This window comes from Scyliorhinus canicula, chromosome 4, assembly GCF_902713615.1.
Source record: "Scyliorhinus canicula chromosome 4, sScyCan1.1, whole genome shotgun sequence".
Classification (NCBI taxonomy): domain Eukaryota; kingdom Metazoa; phylum Chordata; class Chondrichthyes; order Carcharhiniformes; family Scyliorhinidae; genus Scyliorhinus; species Scyliorhinus canicula.
In genome coordinates this window covers 152,236,832-152,254,132 of record NC_052149.1, presented here as the reverse complement: position 1 = coordinate 152,254,132, position 17,301 = coordinate 152,236,832, and the positions used below count along the sequence as shown (strand labels likewise).

Sequence of the window (17,301 nt, the reverse complement as noted above, 5' to 3'; positions counted from 1 at the left end):
GTGGATAGAGCCATGAAGAAGGCTTATAGTGTGTTAGCGTTTATTAACGGTGGCTTGAGTTTAAGAGCCACGGGGTTATGCTGCAAATATACATGACCCTGGTGAGACCACATTTGGAGTATAGTGTGCCGTTCTGGCCACCTCATTATAGAAAGGATGTGGAAGCATTGGAAAGGGTGCAAAGGAGGTTTACCAGGATGCTGCCTGGTTTGCAGGATATGTCTTATGAGGAAAGGTTGAGGGAGCTAGGACTTTTCTCTTTGGAGCGGAGGAGGATGAGAGGCGACTTAATAGAGGTTTATAAGATGATGAGGGGGATAGATAGAGTGGATGTTCAGAGACTATTTCCTCGGGTGGATGTAGCTGTTACAAGGGGGCATAACTATTAAGATTCAGGGTGGGACATATAGGAAGGATGTCAGAGCAGGTTCTTTACTCAGAGAGTGGTTTGGCTGTGGAATGGACTGCCTGCTGTGATAGTGGAGTCGGACACTTTAGGAACTTTCAAGCGGTTATTGGATAGGCACATGGAGCACACCAGAATGACAGGGAGTGGGATAGCTTGATCTTGGTTTCGGACATTGCTCGGCACAACATTGAGGGCCGAAGGGCCTGTTCTGTGCTGTACTGTTCTATGGTCTATATTCTATGTTCTATGTGGGTTATAACACTGTGGATAGATGCCCTGGAGTTAAGGGTTGGCGGGGGAGAGAAAAATAAAGAGTTGGCATACTGACTAAAATGGAGGCCGCTCTTCCCATCAAAGCCCTTTGAGGTGGCAAAATGGTCAGTAACCCATGTACCATGGAACAGCATGAGAACCAACTTGCATATTTTCCCCCTTCTCCCCCTGGATGAGGTAATTCTGATTCAATTGTGGACAATGTTAACAAAGAACAGGACTGTCTGATTAAAACTGATAATTACAGATGGAAGGAGAAGGCCTATTTTGTTTATTTAAACTGAGTTGGCAGATGGGAGGAAGCTGCAGTTGGTAAGAACAAGATGCTAACTTGCCCTAGGGACGTTTGGAGCAGGACTCCATGTGCTCTGCAGCTGAGGGGAAGCAGTTTGCTGCGGACGCCATCATTCATCCCTGCTCTATGTTTGTTTTTACCCTGACAGCCGCCACCAGTGGACGAGAAAGCACAGGAGAGTGCCATGGACGAGCTGAAGGGGATCCTGGTAATTTAAAGAACAAATTTAACCCTCTCTTAACAGCCACAATTTTAGGCACCAGCAGTAAATGTAAAACAACACTTACATTGATGGTCAGAGTGGATTACTCTTGTCCGCATATATCAAGTGGACATTAAAGGTCCCATGGCAACAAAGAGAGTCGCTACCCGCTCCTTCACATTGAGCGGTCTCCTCTGAGTCTCCAGTGACTGCATTGCTATGATTATTCTACTTGGCTTCCGAAGATGCTAATCTTGCTACTGAAGAAGCCCTGTAAAGTATGAAAAGATTGGGATGTTTTTCTGGTCATAATCAATTTAACTTACTCATTTGCGCAAGTTATTCACCTCACTGTTTTTTGTCAGACCTTGCTATAAAGAATAAGTATTGCTGTGTTTACCTACATATAGGCATGAGCTGTGCTTCAAAGTATCTTGGTGTCAAGGATTTTGGGATGGCTTCTGAGAGATGTGACAAAATGGAAGCATATTTGTTCTTTCTCTGATACCCCATTCCAAGTAGTCTTTGATTTATGAGTGCTAAAACCCTGCCTACCACTGGTACTGAAGTCAACAGGCTGTGACCGCAGCCTACCTGTGAAGGCCCCCAGTGCATTGTTAGCTGTGAATGCCACCCTCCGCCAGTGGGGGGAGTGCATAGCCAAACTGGTTAAAGTAGTCTGGGCTTTTTTTTAAGCTGACTGAGAATCACACATTCATAGTTCCGTTAAAGCCACAATCGCAACTTTGGAGCAAGTGTGCATGCAGGGGACTCGTGCACCTGCCGTTGTCTGTTGCAGCCCAATGCACCACATAGTTAGAAATGGAAACGGAGCAGATTAAAGCATCACTTCCAAAGGAAGCTGTTGTCAATATAAACGGAATATGAAATAGCCCACATTGCCTCTGGTACCTCATAGTTTGGAAACTACGCAGAAAGGCTTTTCACAATTCCCCAACGCCGTCACTTCTGATATAACACTTCACTGACTCTAGCAGCAACAACTTCCATTTTATTCAATGCCTTTAAAGCAGTAAAACATATCCCAAGCCACATCACAGGGGCGTTGTCGAACAAAATTTGACACTGAGCTGCAGAAGCAGATGTTTGAAAACAAGAAAGTGGTTGATTTTAATCATAGAATTATAGAATTTACAGTGGAGAAGGAGGCCATTCGCTACTGGTCTTCTCTCTAGCTGGTACCTAACTTGTCGACTCTATTTATACAACAGAAGAGGCTAATTATTGTCCTGCCCGCTAATCCGGAGAGCTCATATTCCCCAAGATCCATGGGATAACGAACTGTCCCTACCCAATAGGATCTGTGCAGGTTACAACAGAGAAGATAGGCCATGAGAAGCCCAGGTCAATGTCAGAGAGGTTACCATGGTTACAAACAGTTCTCATTCAGCCTTAAACTTTGATACTACTCATAATGGCACTTTTTGCTAAAACAGACATGCTCAGAATGTTCTTCTCACTCAGCTGCTGTACTGATTGTGGAAGATTATCTGAAACCCATTCACGGTGTTGGCTGTGGTTTGTGCAGATCCTCTCCCAAAGTTACAGTGATTGAGCAGGAGAACCTGAGGGAAGTACCCAGTGGCATTATTTATGACTACCATATTAGCCAAACCAAATAAAACACCCTCTCTATTGTCAACGTCCACTATACAAAAAACCCATGTCAATGGGACATTATAACACTGCCTTTCTATGAAATAATCTTTGATTGGAAACTGTGTATTTTATTATTACTGTCATATAAAAATTCCCCTTAGTATAACTCACCCTGTCTCTGAACAGTTTTTTTTCGGCCACACAACAAGGCTGTTTAAGTGAAATAAGTGGGCATCGCTTTGTGTTTGATATTTGTCAATTTTCCCTTCTATTTTTCAGCAGAAGTTTTTAAAAAGCGGGAAATTCCTTGAGATTTAGCATTAGAGTGAGGGAAGACTGCTACTGGCTTATTTCCCCTCTCCACTCAGCCCCTGAATACAGGAACCCCCATGTCTGCGGCTGCTTAATAAAGAATATTCCCTTTTCCCCCAAGTCACCCATTCGATGCACTCTAGATTTTAAAACAGTTTTCTTCAGGTAAATCAGTCAGTAAGGAACATCATCCAAACTCGACTCATGATCATGAAGCAATGCTGTGACTCGGTGTTCTGTTGAGTGCAGCAGACACAGTCAAGTGAGAAATAGGAGCTGGTTTTTCTGATTTGAGCTTAATTACTATGGTCAGAAAAGAGGCAAATTGTTGGTGAATGCAAGGTCAAGAGACAGAGGCAGACCTCCTGTCAAGGCATATATTGAATTAACAATCATGGGTTCTAGTAAATTATTCACATGATTACTTTGGCACACACTAATATTTCCACATTATACTCAGATATATTGCTGTTTAGCAAAATACTCTTAAATAGCCTGATCATTTAATATTTGTGAGGAATCAGACAAAATACTTCTGATTATAATGCAGACTAAGATAACACACCCTTCATGATAAAACTATCTGAAATAGTGCATCCTTTTATTGTAGCACATTGATATATCCTTTTACGTGCGGAGTCTGCATGTTCTCCCTATGTCTGCGTGGGTTTCCTCCGGGTATTCCCGTTTCCTCCCACAAGTCCTGAAAGACATGCTGTTAGGTCATTTGGATATTCTGAATTCTCCCTCTGTGTACCCGAACAGGCGCCAGAATGTTGTGACTAGGGGCTTTTCACAGTAACTTCATTGCAGTGTTAATGTAAGCCTACTTGTGACAATAAAGATTATTATTATTGTTAATCCTTCTCAAATAAAACACGCCTAAATCTCAGTATGCCTATTACACAACAAACTGTTACACACTCCCAAAAACACACGTTTGTCTGATATGATGTATTTAAAAATATAGCCTTCATTGCACAGACTGACATATGTCTCTTCATTGTAATCCTGATATATCTCATAACTCTCATTGCAACTCTGTCAAATAACACAATCCTTTCTGAAAACTGGGCAGAATTTAATCTTGCGACGGCAGTCTCACCCACGAAAGCCTGTATTGCCTCCCCAGGATCCAGGACCCCGGGATGAAAATCCCACCCATCGACAGTTGCTAGCCATTTGGAGGCCATCACCTCTCCAATGCCGGCATCCCCACTGGTAGCAGCTGCTGTCGTTAAAGTACCCTGGGAGAGGCCTAGGATTGCCAAAGGACTCAGGCATAAGTGATTGGTAGATGGGGACAGAGGGGTCCGAAGAAAAAGTAGGGAGGTGGTTCTAAAACCACCTCCCCTCCACTTCCAATGTTGGGTCCCTAATAAGGTATATTAGTTCTCCACAATGAGGTGAATCTAAAAAAAGAATGCCTTTTTGGAGGCACACTCGAGTAATCTCTTTAAAAATAGCTAAATGGTTGCCACAGACCTAAGAATACTAGCCACAACACTGTGCAAAAGAGGTCTCAAACAGACATTAAGCACCTTGTTAATCAAATATGCAAAGGGTCTAAGGCCTGCTTCAGGCATTGACCAATGCACAAGATTTTACCAGTATATCAGGTGACATATTTCCTGTCTAAAATGTACATGCGTAGGCACCTAGTTTGCACCTTTAAAACTGGTACGGTACCATCAACATGCTAGGCCCAAGTCTTTGTGCCACAAATAAAGAACTGCACGTATACATGTTTACTACTTAAAGTTATAACTTATGAGTTAAACTTACAAGCTTGAGTTTGATGTCAATGATTTGTGTGTCTGCAGTTGGTCGCACTTAGTGTAACATATAGAATCATAGAAAGAGCACAGAAAGGGGTCACTGGGCCATCGTGTTTGTGCCAGCACATAGTGCATCTGATTTCCCACTGTCTGCTCACAGGATTCCATGAAGAAGAGCCCAAGTCGGGGGTTTCCAGATGTAAGTCAGAACAAGACAGAGAACGAGCTGGAGGTTGTTCTGAGACGGAGGCGGAAACAGACTTCAGATTACAGCCCGAAGGGTAACGAGTCGCTCACACCCTGGATGTTTGCTTTTTCCTCAGTTTTCAGTTCGTGAACATACAAACCCAGCTATCCTTGGCTGGAGGCTTAAGTATCAATAATTCTCACCATGCGTGATAGCAGCATCCATCGTGGTTGCTGCAATGGTTAAAGAGGAAACAGCACATGAAAATACACAAACATTTGGTGCACAGTTCCATTTTATGTTGAGTTATGCAGTAGCAGAGCTGCAAATGGCCTCAGTACCTCTGAGCTGGGGCGGTGGTGGTGGTGGTGGGTGGATGGGGCGGGGGGGGGGGGGCCGCGGATGAGAGGGGGGTGGGGGGGAAGGACCACCAAATCATGGTGGCTGTCTTGACCATTATCAAAGAACAAGTCCTGGATAGTGCATGTGTACACCTGTTGGGTCAGCATGGAATCAGTCTCAGTCTCAGTCCACCAACCTTCTCTCGCATTTATCAGTAAGGAAGGTGCCTGCTGGCCTATACCAGCGCTCTGAAACAGATATTTACTTAGTCCCTTTGCCCTTTCCCCATGCCATTTGAAATAATTTTGTGCTCTAATGTTTATATCCCTGCAGTCCGTAAGACATCCACTCATCATAATTAATCTTTGTTTTCTGTTCTTGAACCAACTTCCTCACTGTGCTGCCTCCTATTCCTTTTAATATTCTGCATTATAGTTTTGTCACCAAGCTCCCTTTTATATGCCTTTTGAACTTCCATAATTGACTTTAACAGCACAGTGAGAGTCACAAACAGGGTTCTGCTCTTTGTTGTGTAGAGAAACTTCAATCCTTGTGTTACTACCCCATTAAACAGCAAACTTAAAGACAGGAATTTACTTTGTGGATACAACCTATAAGTAAGAAAAAGTATTGTTAATTGTAACACTGTATGAATGAGGAGAGTTTCTGCTGTCCTATCTCTGACAGATGGAAATGAAGCAGATGCCAGCGATGTTGCCTCTTCCAAATCCCTCAACCTGAAGGACAGCGACGAGAGAAAAAGTGATAACCTGGAGCCCAGTCCTGTTCACCAGGCTGCGGCAGCAGAGGAGCGGGATAGCAAGGAATCAGGAAGGTAAAACTTGGAGATGTATCTGGGCTACAACTGTTAGTTCTCTCAATGGAGCCTGAACACACATTAAATTAGGCCCCTGTTTAAACTACAGTGATGGTCACGGCTAATAGGTGATCCTAGGCAGGGTTCACAATGCCCATTACCAATTAAGAGCTTCCAGTTTTCAAGTAAAATGTCTCTGTTCAACTTGAATCATCTTCATGTGTACTGTCAAAAAAATAAACAGTGTATGAAAGTCATGAAGTATTTCAGTTGAGGAAACAACACATGAAAATACACTTATTATTGTGATCAATAATAAATACACTTGAAGCAGCATGGTGGCGCAATGGTTAGCACTGCTGCCTCATGATGCTGAGGACCCGGGTTCGATCCCAGCCCCGGGTCACTGTCTGTGTGGAGTTTGCACATTCTCCCCTTGTCTGCATGGGTCTCACCCCCACAACCCACCGTGCGTGGGCAGCATGGTAGCACAAGTGGATAGCACTGTGGCTTCACAACGCCAGGTCCCAGGTTCGATTCCCCGCTGGGTCACTGTCTGTGCGGAGTCTGCACGTTCTCCCTGTGTCTGCGTGCGTTTCCTACGGGTGCTCCGGTTTCCTCCCGCAGTCCAAAGACGTGCTGTTAGGTAGATTGGCCATGATAGACTTCCGGTGGCAGTGATGCAGCAGTAAGCCACACATGTGGGAGCTCCCGTTTTAAAGAGATTTTTCGGCTCTTTTGAGAGCCCAAAACGGAAATTTTTCGACGTCTCCCGGTGGGGGAATGTGTGCTGAACGATTTTCCCTGCAGTCCATGCCTCGAACTCGGAGTGGAAAGGTGGAAAAAACAGCAGCAGCTCCTCAGAAAAAACGGGGGAAGGGATCCAAGATGGCCACCGACAGAGCTCCAGAGGAGTGGAGACTCTGGCCCCAGAAACAACAAACTGATCTCCTGCGCTGCTTTAAAGAATTCAAGGATGAAGTACTGAGCTCTCTGCAGGAAACAAACAGAAGGCTGTCAGAGATTCAGTCCACCCAGGGTGCTGCCATCAAGAAGTTGCAGACGCAGGCCATTGAACGAGAGGAGGAGGCCGTGGTCCTCGTGAGTAAGGTGGAGGGGCACGAAGCACTCCACAAGAAGTGGCAGGAACGCTTCGAGGAGCTGGATCACCGCATGAGGCGGAAAAACCTGCGAATCTTGGGCCTTGCAGAGGAGCTAGAGGGATCGGACCTGACAGCCTATGTGGCTGTAATGCTGAATTCGCTAGTGGGGGCCGGGTCTCTCCATCTGCCCCTGGAGCTGGAGGGAGCACACAGAGTACTGGCCGGGAGGCCTAAGGAGAATGAACCCCCGCGTGCGGTGCTGGTGAGGTTCCACCGGTTCAGTGATCGGGACGGCGTGCTGCGCTGGGCCAAGAAGGTGAAGAGCACCAATTGGGAGAATGGGGTAGTGCGGATCTACCAGGACTGGAGTGCGGAGGTGGCTAAGCGGCGGTCCGGATTTAATCGGACGAAAGAGGTGCTTTATAGAAAAAAGATAAAGTTCGGAATGTTGCAGCCCGCGCGCCTGTGGGTAACTTATTCGGACCGGCACCATTATTTCGATTCCCCGGAGGAGGCGTGGGCCTTCGTGTGGACGGAGAAACTGGACTTGAACTAGGGGATGGGGGTTGCGAGGTCGGCTGTAAGATATTAGTGCTGGATTCGGCTGTTGCTGTGTTCTCTTTTTCTTCGTTTTTTTTCGTCTTGTTTTAGTACTTTTGCAATTTTGATATGGTTATTTACGGAGGGGTTGTTCTGCTATGTTTTTGTTTTTGTGCTGTGGGACATTGTTTGGGCTGTGTATCTTGAGGGGAGGGTCGGGGGGGGGGGTATGTTGTATTCTATGCCGGAGTGGGGGTATGGAGTGGGTCTGATATTTGGGAGCTGCGTCAGAAGGGTGTGGTGGGGCAGTGCGAAAGCGGGGGCTTTCCTCTGGTTTCCCGCGCTGCGGGGCTGGGGGGCGGAGACGGTGACGGGGGAGGTGGGGCCTTAACTGGTTCTTCCCCGCGCTGGAGCGGTGCCAGGAGGAGGGATAGATTGGGGGATGATCCCACTTCGGGAGGGGTCGGGCTATTGGCGGGAGTTTCCGGGGTCAGCAGAAGTTAGCTGACCCACGGAAGTACAATGGAGGACGGTTCGCGGCTGGGAGGGTTCCTAGCCTGGGGGGGAAGGGAGGGGGGGAAAGGGGAATACCGGGTTGCTGCTGGTAGGGTCAAGAAGGAGCTGGTGGGGGCTGGGGGGACAGAGGTGAGGGGTTGTCGCTATGGGGACGGGGTCGAGCAGGTGATGCTGGCCTGGGGCGGGCAGTCGACGGGCTATGGCTAGCCGACGGGGGAGGGGGGCGGGACGCCCTCTGATCCGGTTGGTCACCTGGAATGTGAGAGGGTTGAATGGGCCGGTGAAGCGGTCGAGGGTACTGCCTCACCTGAAGGGGCTAAAGGCGGATGTGGCAATGCTTCAGGAGACCCACCTGAGGGTGGCGGACCAGGTCCGCCTGAGGAAGGGATGGGTGGGGCAGGTTTTCCACTCGGGGTTGGATGTGAGGAACCGGGGAGTGGCGATTCTGGTGGGGAAAAATGTGTTGTTTGAGGCATCGGAGGTGGTGGCGGATAAGGGGGGTAGGTATGTGATGGTTAGGGGCAGGCTACAAGGAGAGAAGGTGGTACTGGCTAGTGTGTATGCCCCAAATTGGGACGATGCGGGCTTTATGAGGCGTATGTTGGGACGGATCCCGGATCTGGAGGCGGGAGGTCTGATCATAGGGGGGGACTTTAATACGGTGTTGGATCCTTCACTGGATCGGTCCAGCTCTAGGACGGGTAGGAGGCCGGCGGCGGCCAAGGTACTGAGAGGGTTTATGGATCAGATGGGTGGAGTGGATCCATGGAGGTTTGTGAGGCCGAGGGCACGTGAGTACTCTTTCTTCTCCCACGTACATAGGGTCTACTCTCGGATAGATTTCTTCGTGGTGAGTAGGGGACTGATTCCGAGAGTGGAGGAGGCCGAGTATTCGACCATTGCAATCTCCGACCACGCTCCGCATTGGATAGAGTTGGAGATGGGGGAGGTGCGAGACCAACGTCCATTGTGGCGGTTGGATGTGGGGTTGTTGGCGGAGGAGGAGGTGTGTAGGAGGGTCCGGGCAAGTATTGAGGGGTACCTTGAGGTGAATGATACGGGGGAGGTTCAGGTGGGGATGGTCTGGGAAGCCCTGAAGGCAGTAATTCGTGGGGAGCTGATATCCATCCGGGCACACAGGGAGAGGAGCGAGAGGAGTGAGAGGGATAGACTGGTGGGAAAGATGCTGGAGGTGGACAGGAGGTATGAAGAGGCACCAGAGGAGGGACTGTTGGGGGAGAGGCGCAGCCTGCAGGCTAAATTTGATTTGCTGACCACTAGAAAGGCTGAGGCACAGTGGAGGAAGGCACAAGGGGCAGTGTACGAACATGGTGAAAAGGCGAGTAGGATGCTGGCTCATCAGCTCCGTAAGCGGGATGCGGCTAAGGAGATTGCTGGAGTGAGAGACAAGAGTGGGAATGTGGTGCGGAAGGGGGTAGAGGTGAATGAGGTCTTCAAGGACTTTTACGGGGAACTGTACCGGTCGGAGCCAACGGGGGAGAGGAGGGGAATGGAGAGGTTCCTTGACAGACTTTCTTTCCCGAAAGTGCAGGAGGAGAAGGTGGAGGGGCTGGGTGCGCCGATTGAGCTGGAGGACCTAGTTAAGGGGATCGGGCAGATGCAGTCAGGGAAGGCACCGGGGCCGAATGGGTTCCCGGTGGAATTTTATAAAAAGTTCGTGGACCTAGTGGGCCCCTTGCTGGTGCGGACACTCAACGAAGCGTGGGAAGGGGGGACTTTGCCCCCGACGATGTCACAGGCGCTGATCTCGTTAATTTTAAAGAAGGACAAGGACCCCCAGCAGTGTGGTTCATACAGGCCCATATCTCTTCTCAACGTGGATGCTAAGGTGCTGGCAAAAATCCTGGCCACCAGGATAGAGGACTGTGTGCCAGGGGTTGTGCATGAGGACCAGACAGGTTTTGTGAAGGGAAGGCAGCTGAACACAAATGTGCGGAGATTGCTGAATGTCATTATGATGCCTGCGATTGAGGGGGAGGCAGAGATAGTGGTGGCGCTGGATGCGGAGAAGGCCTTCGATAGAGTGGAGTGGGGGTACCTATGGGAGGTGTTGGGGAGGTTTGGATTTGGTGAAGGGTTCATTAGATGGGTAAGGCTGCTATATGAGGCCCCGATGGCGTGCGTGGCCACGAATAGGAGGAGGTCGGAGTACTTCCGGCTTTACCGAGGGACCAGGCAGGGTTGCCCCTTGTCCCCCTTGTTGTTTGCACTGGCAATCGAGCCGCTGGCGATGGCACTGAGAGATTCAGAGAGGTGGAGAGGCTTGGTGCGAGGTGGAGAGGAACATAGGGTGTCGTTTTATGCCGACGACCTGTTACTGTATGTGGCGGACCCGGTGGGAGGGATGCCGGGAGTGATGGAGTTACTAGCCGAGTTTGGGACCTTCTCAGGTTATAAATTAAACTTAGGCAAGAGCGAGGTGTTTGTGGTGCACCCTGGAGACCAGGAGGAAGGAATTGGTAGGCTCCCGCTTAGGCGGGCAGGGGAGAGCTTTAGGTACCTGGGGGTGCAAGTGGCCAGGGACTGGGGGACTCTCCACAAGCATAACTTTACCAGACTGGTAGATCAGATGGAGGAGGAGTTCAGGAGGTGGGACATGCTGCCATTGTCGTTGGCGGGGAGGGTGCAGTCCGTCAAAATGACAGTGCTTCCGAGGTTCTTGTTCCTTTTTCAGTGCCTGCCCATATTTATCCCCAGGGCCTTCTTTAGGAGAGTGACCGGCAGTATTCTGAGCTTTGTGTGGGCACATGGGACTCCGAGAGTGAGGAGGGTGTTCCTGGAGCGAGGAAGGGATAGAGGCGGGCTGGCGCTGCCCAACCTTCTGGGGTACTATTGGGCAGCCAATGTGTCAATGGTGCGTAAATGGGTGATGGAGGGGGGAGGGGCGGCGTGGAAAATAATGGAGATGGCGTCATGTAGAGGTACGAGCCTGGGTGCCATGGTAACGGCACCGTTGCCGCTCTCCCCCAAGAGGGTTACCACGAGCCCGGTGGTGGCGGCGACCCTAAGAATCTGGGGACAGCGGAGACGGCATCGGGGGGAAACAGGGGGCTCGATGGAGGCTCCACTGGGTGGCAACCATCGGTTCATCCCGGGGAACACGGATGGGGGATTCAGGGGATGGCAAAGGGCGGGCATCAGCAAACTGAGGGACCTGTTTATTGGCGGGAGGTTTGCGGGCCTGGGGGAACTGGAAGATAAATTTGGCCTTCCCTAGGGGAACATGTTCAGATACCTGCAGGTAAAGGCGTTTGCTAGGCGACAGGTAGAGGGATTCCCTTTGCTGCCCTCGCAGGGGACGATGGACAGAGTGCTTTCGGGGGTGTGGGTAGGAGAGGGGAAGGTGTCTGACATCTATAAGGTAATGCAGGAGGTGGAGGAGTCGTCAGTGGAGGAGCTGAAGGCTAAATGGGAGGAGGAACTCGGGGAGCAGATAGAGGACGGGACTTGGGCGGAGGCCTTGGAGAAAGTCAACTCTTCCTCCTCATGTGCGAGGCTTGGTCTCATCCAATTTAAGGTGCTGCACCGGGCCCACATGTCCGGGACTAGGATGAGTAGGTTCTTCGGGGGTGAGGACAGGTGCACCAGATGTTCGGGGAGCCCTGCGAACCACGCCCATATGTTCTGGGCATGCCCAGCACTGGAAGAATTCTGGAAGGGGGTGGCGGGGATGGTGTCGAGGGTGGTTGGATCCAGGGTCAAACCAGGGTGGGGACTGGCGATTTTTGGGGTTGGGGTGGAGCCGGGAGTGCAGGAGGCGAAAGAGGCCGGTGTCCTGGCCTTTGCGTCCCTAGTAGCCGGTCGAAGGATTCTGTTACAATGGAAGGATGCAAGGCCCCCAAGCGTGGAGACCTGGATCAGTGACATGGCGGGATTTATAAAATTGGAAAAGGTCAAATTTGCCCTGAGAGGATAAATACAAGGGTTCTATAAACGATGGCAGCCTTTTCTGGACTTCCTGGCTCAGAGATAGGTAACTGGGTCAATAGCAGCAGCAACCCGGAGGGGGGGGGGGGGGGGGGGGGGGGTGCATTATTGTAGTGTTTATTCTGTAACCTTATAGTGTGTTAATTTGCGTTGTTGTTAAAATGCTGGGTTGTTCGTGGGGATGGGGCGAATGTATATGATTGTTAATATTATTGTTATTTTCGGTATTTTACTAAGGTGCGTTATTGTTGTATAAAATCAAAATTTCTCAATAAAAATTATTTTTTTAAAAAAGCTTAAAAAAAAAGATTGGCCATGATAAATTGCCCTTAGTGACCAAAAATTAGGAGGGGTTACGGGGATAGGATGGAAGTGACGGCCTAAGTGGGTCGGTGTAGATTTGATGGGTCCTGACACAAACACGCACTGTGTGTGTGTTCTAAACTCAAAAAGATGTGCAGGATAGGAGAATTGGCCACGATACTTCCCCTTAATTGGAAAAAAAAAATTGGATTCTCTGAATTTATATTTTTTTGAAAATAATAAATGCACTCTGTTTTAGAATACGTTATTATTCTGAGTTAATTATACTGAGAGAGCAATGGTCCCAAAATTCTGAGCAGGGCCAAAGCAGAACTCCAGATAGAACAAAGAACAATACAGCACAGGAACAGGCCCTTTTACCCTCCAGGGGCTGGAAAATGGAGTAGAACCAGGCTGTGACTAGATTCCACCCACAACATTGCTTTTCCCATTTTCTGGTAGGCTATCTGCAGGAATCCCTTATGTCATGGGGCAGATCAGTGGGAGTTCTCGGGCTTCTACCCTTTATACCATTCAAAGAGCCCTGCCAGCTGAGGGCCTCAGGAAAGACCCATTACCTAGCGAGTACTAAGGTCCTGGCACAAACAAAGAGATTTTAGACTTCTTCTGTTTTTGGCCCGGGAACAGGGTCAAAATCGTCTTGGGGGAATGTCTGAGTACTGCTCCACCTATTGTTGGCATCCCTCCTGGTATAAATGCTTTGTATCTCAGAGCAATCAAAGATGACACTAGTTTTTAAATGTGCATATACAAAAGTTACAAAATATCTGTGCAATCACAAAATGTCTGCACTCATGCTCACAGCTCGGCCTCTAGGTCTTTCTGTTTACTTTAGCTCTGAGTCAACATCCAGGCTTGACCAATCAAGTACAGTGAGCATAAATTAGTTATCAGACTCATATAATCAAATACAGATGAATTAAACCAATGGACACTACACCTTCCCAGCAGTTTAGGCTAAAGTCAGCAGCCTATGCTTTGAGCAGATGCAGGCTCTGCCCGGCTGCGCGCCAACATTTGCAATCTGTTGCTCCCAGGTTGGAAAACATTCATCACCAGGAGAAGAATAATCAATGCTGTTGGTGGAAGGGAAGTGAATAGAACATATGTTAAATAGCATTCATCTGTGTACACAGAGGTTTTTGTGAGTCTGTCTTCTACTCCCTTACAGACTGAAATGGAATTCAGGTCTGGGCAGTCAAACACAGTCACTGATTACGATACTCATCCATTTTATTGTGATAAGAAAGAACCAGCATTGGTTTTATCATACCATTGAGACCATGGAGGGAATGGAGTGCATTGTAGAATCATAGAACTTACAGAGTAGAAGGAGGCCATTTGACCCATCGCATCTGCACCGGCCTTTGGAAAGAGCACCCTACCTAAGCCCACCGCTCCACCCTACCCCCGTAACCCAGTAACCTCACCTAACCATTTTTTTGGATACTAAGGGCAATTTAAAATGGCTAATCCACCTAACTTCAGCTGAGTAGGGGGACAGTGCGACATATCTGTCAGATCATGGCGCACCTGACACCACGGGGGAATGGGGGAGGACATCCGCTCCCAGTGGCTGTCACGCTTTTGTCACCTGTCCTACTATCTTCTTAAGTGATTCAGCAACAAAAGGCACCATTATACGTAAATGGTTGTTAAAGTCTACTTTGCTCTGACTATTGCCTCCTATCTCCACACGATTGGCAGCCTTGAAGTCAGTTGACTAGCCCCCATGTTATAGAATTTCTTTGCCAACACGTCTATCACTCCATTCCCTCTCCTCTAAGACCCCTATTAAACTCAATCTCTTAAAGAAGCTTTTGGTCACCCATCCGGAGTGTCTTTTTCTGACTCAGTCTTTTTCTTTAATCATACGTTTATGAAGTTATTTTATTTCTACATTACATTGATGTATACAGGACAGGCTGTATAAACGTTGCTTGCATTTCCTTGAGTACTGAACAGAAAATTCAAGGTGAACCCCCCCCCCCCCCCCGAAGCTTTGTGTTCCAAAGCTAGCTGCATCCTCAGTCAAGCTGTTACGGTACAGCTACAGAACTGGCATCTACCCGACACGGTAGGAAATTGTCCAGATACATCCTGCCCATCAAAAGCAGGACAAATTCAATCTGGTCAATTACCACCCAATCAGTCCACTTGCAAACACCATGATGGAAGGTATCATCGACAATGCTATTGAGTGGCACTTACTGAACAAAACCTGCTCACTGGTGCTTCATTTGAATTCTACCAGGGTCACTGGGTTTTAAACATCGTTACAGCCTTGATAAAAGTGCTGACTTCCAGAATGAAGGTGAGAGTGGCTGCGCTTGACATCAAGGAAGCATTTGCCCAAGTGTGGCATCAAGATGCCACAGCAAAATTAAAGTAAATCAGAATAATAAGTGATACTGTTCACTGTTTGGAATGATACCTAGCACAAAGGAAGATGGTTGTTGGGTGCCAACCACCTCAGCCCCAGTAAATCATACAGGATCTACGTCCGACTATCTTCACCTGCTTCATCAATGAACTTCCCTTCATCATCAGGTCAAATTAGAGATGTTAGCAGTAACGAGTATGATTGTCCACCTCAGAAACGCTGTGTTACTGGTGATGGGTTCTGTGGGTTCTACTGTATGCTTCCGCGAAGATTAAAAGATTGTCTTCTGAGAGTTTGTTCTTGATAACGTATCTAATTCCATGCGACCTGGGCTTATCCTCGGGGTTTCCTCTCCAGAAGAAGCTGTAATCACTGCCTTCTTCCCTCAGTTGCCCTTCACCTTTTCCTCGGGTCTCTTGCAGGGCAGCGACATCAATGTTGAAGTGCCTGAGTTCATGGGCAACAAGGACAGTTCTCCATTTCAGTCGATTGTTTTGCTCGTTATCCATGAGGATTCGTACATTCCAGATTCTGAAATTGAGTTTATTAACTTTGATGTCCTGACCGCAGGTAGATGAGCCTGCTGGATGCGGTTTTCCAGCCCTGTTGGAGACAGAACAGACTATTTTTCGGGCACATTTTCTAGCCCTTTCCCTGGTGAACAAAATGGATCCTGAAGAGGGCTGCTCAGTCATGAAGGAAGCTGTCTAAATGCTCCCCTGTTCCTATTCCAAGGGCAAAAAGACTGAATCAAACTCCACCACCTACCTGCCAATCTGAAGCTAGGGATTTCCAAATCTCCTGGTCCAGTCCCCATCACCAAACGCCTCAGGGCTTGTTTGTGTTTGGGGATGTTTTCAAGACTGCGATGCAGATTTTATGTGGTAAGGGTATCGAAGGATATGGAGCAATGGTGGGTAAACAGAGTTAGGTTACAGGTCTTGCAATGATCTAATTGAATGACAGAGCACTCTCAGGGGGCTGAATGGCCTCCTCTTGTTCCCATTTTACCACTAAAAGTGCTGTACGAATACGAGTTGCTTTTATTTCTGTCATATGTTTATTACCATTCTCCTTTTTTTTCAGCTCTGAAGAATTGAAGAGAAAATGTTCAAATAAACAAGAAATCACCCAACCCCAGGGTATCCTGATAACCATAAGCAGCCCCACAGAAACACCTGACCAAAGAACCGCTCCCGCTCAGGTCCAGAACAAATCCAAGAGTCAAAACGCGATTGATGAAAGCACGGATGCGGATTGTTAACAGCAGTTGGGAGGTCGTGATGTCAAGGAGTTTGCAGTTATTGTTGTAAACGATAATCTCTCCGTGTGGCCAGACTGCCTTTAGCCAGGGCTTCGAGTGAAATTTCCAACATGCATGAACTGGGGCGGGGTGTAGCCTCCTGCGAACCTCAGGCTCGCTCAAGGACAATTGTAAAGCCATTGGAGCAGGAATGTCTTTTTCTTCACTCACCAGCCACGCTTTTCACCTCCATCAAAGTGAATGGGTAGAAAGTCAGGAGCAGGGCAATGCAGAAGGGGAAATGTTTTTACTGCTTTGTCTAAAGATATGACCCTTTCCCTTCCTTTGTACCACTAATTGTGATACACTTGACATCACTGCCTCATGTGAGAAAGGTTTTACAGATGCATTGAAAAATCTGTACGAGGACCACAGCAGAGCTTCTGGTTACAGTCTTGCAGTCCTTGTTCTTTTTCCGTTTAATATTGTAATTTATTAATTTCTTCAACTTCACTTTCAAGAAGAATTTAGGCAGCAAGCAACTAATAAAGATTCAATCCCACCTGATTCTCAATAAAGCTCACTAAAATGAGGCCACAGAAAACCCAGGACTTAGTCTGGTCAAGGTTGTTATGGATACAGAAACATTGGTATATTCTGATCTACTCTATACTGAGCTAAGATCTCCCTCTCTCTTCCTTACTCATGTAGTGCAGCATTAAAAAAAAAATCCTTTTGTCTCACTCCAGCACTTATCGATCAAAAAGCACTCTGCAGTTGAGTTTGATATAAATACACTTTGAGAAAACCGTAACAACCAGTGTACTGTCAGTGAGTGATAATCAGATATTGGACTTCCCCTTTTATCTCATTCCCGCTAAGTTTGACCCTCTGGGTTTTTAACATTGAACCAGAACCGTTTATTCCCTGTATATAGCCTCCAATCTAGACAGGAAAGTGGTGCAGTTATGCTGACGCACTCTTATCCCCATACCTCAGTTCAATGGAG

The 17,301-nt window shown here is 47.9% G+C and overlaps 1 protein-coding gene across 1 annotated transcript in view; it reads left to right on the top strand.

Moving 5' to 3' along the window:
* Nucleotides 1–16,885, top strand: part of shtn3 (shootin 3) — a 150,460-nt gene extending 133,575 nt beyond the window's left edge. The window contains exons 14-17 of the mRNA XM_038795366.1: nt 1,126–1,185; nt 5,050–5,170; nt 6,106–6,253; nt 16,136–16,885. Of these exons, the coding sequence (XP_038651294.1) occupies nt 1,126–1,185; nt 5,050–5,170; nt 6,106–6,253; nt 16,136–16,313 (507 nt within the window). The 3' untranslated portion in view covers nt 16,314–16,885. The remainder of the gene's footprint in view (nt 1–1,125; nt 1,186–5,049; nt 5,171–6,105; nt 6,254–16,135) is intronic.
* The last annotated feature ends 416 nt before the right edge of the window (nt 16,886–17,301 follow it).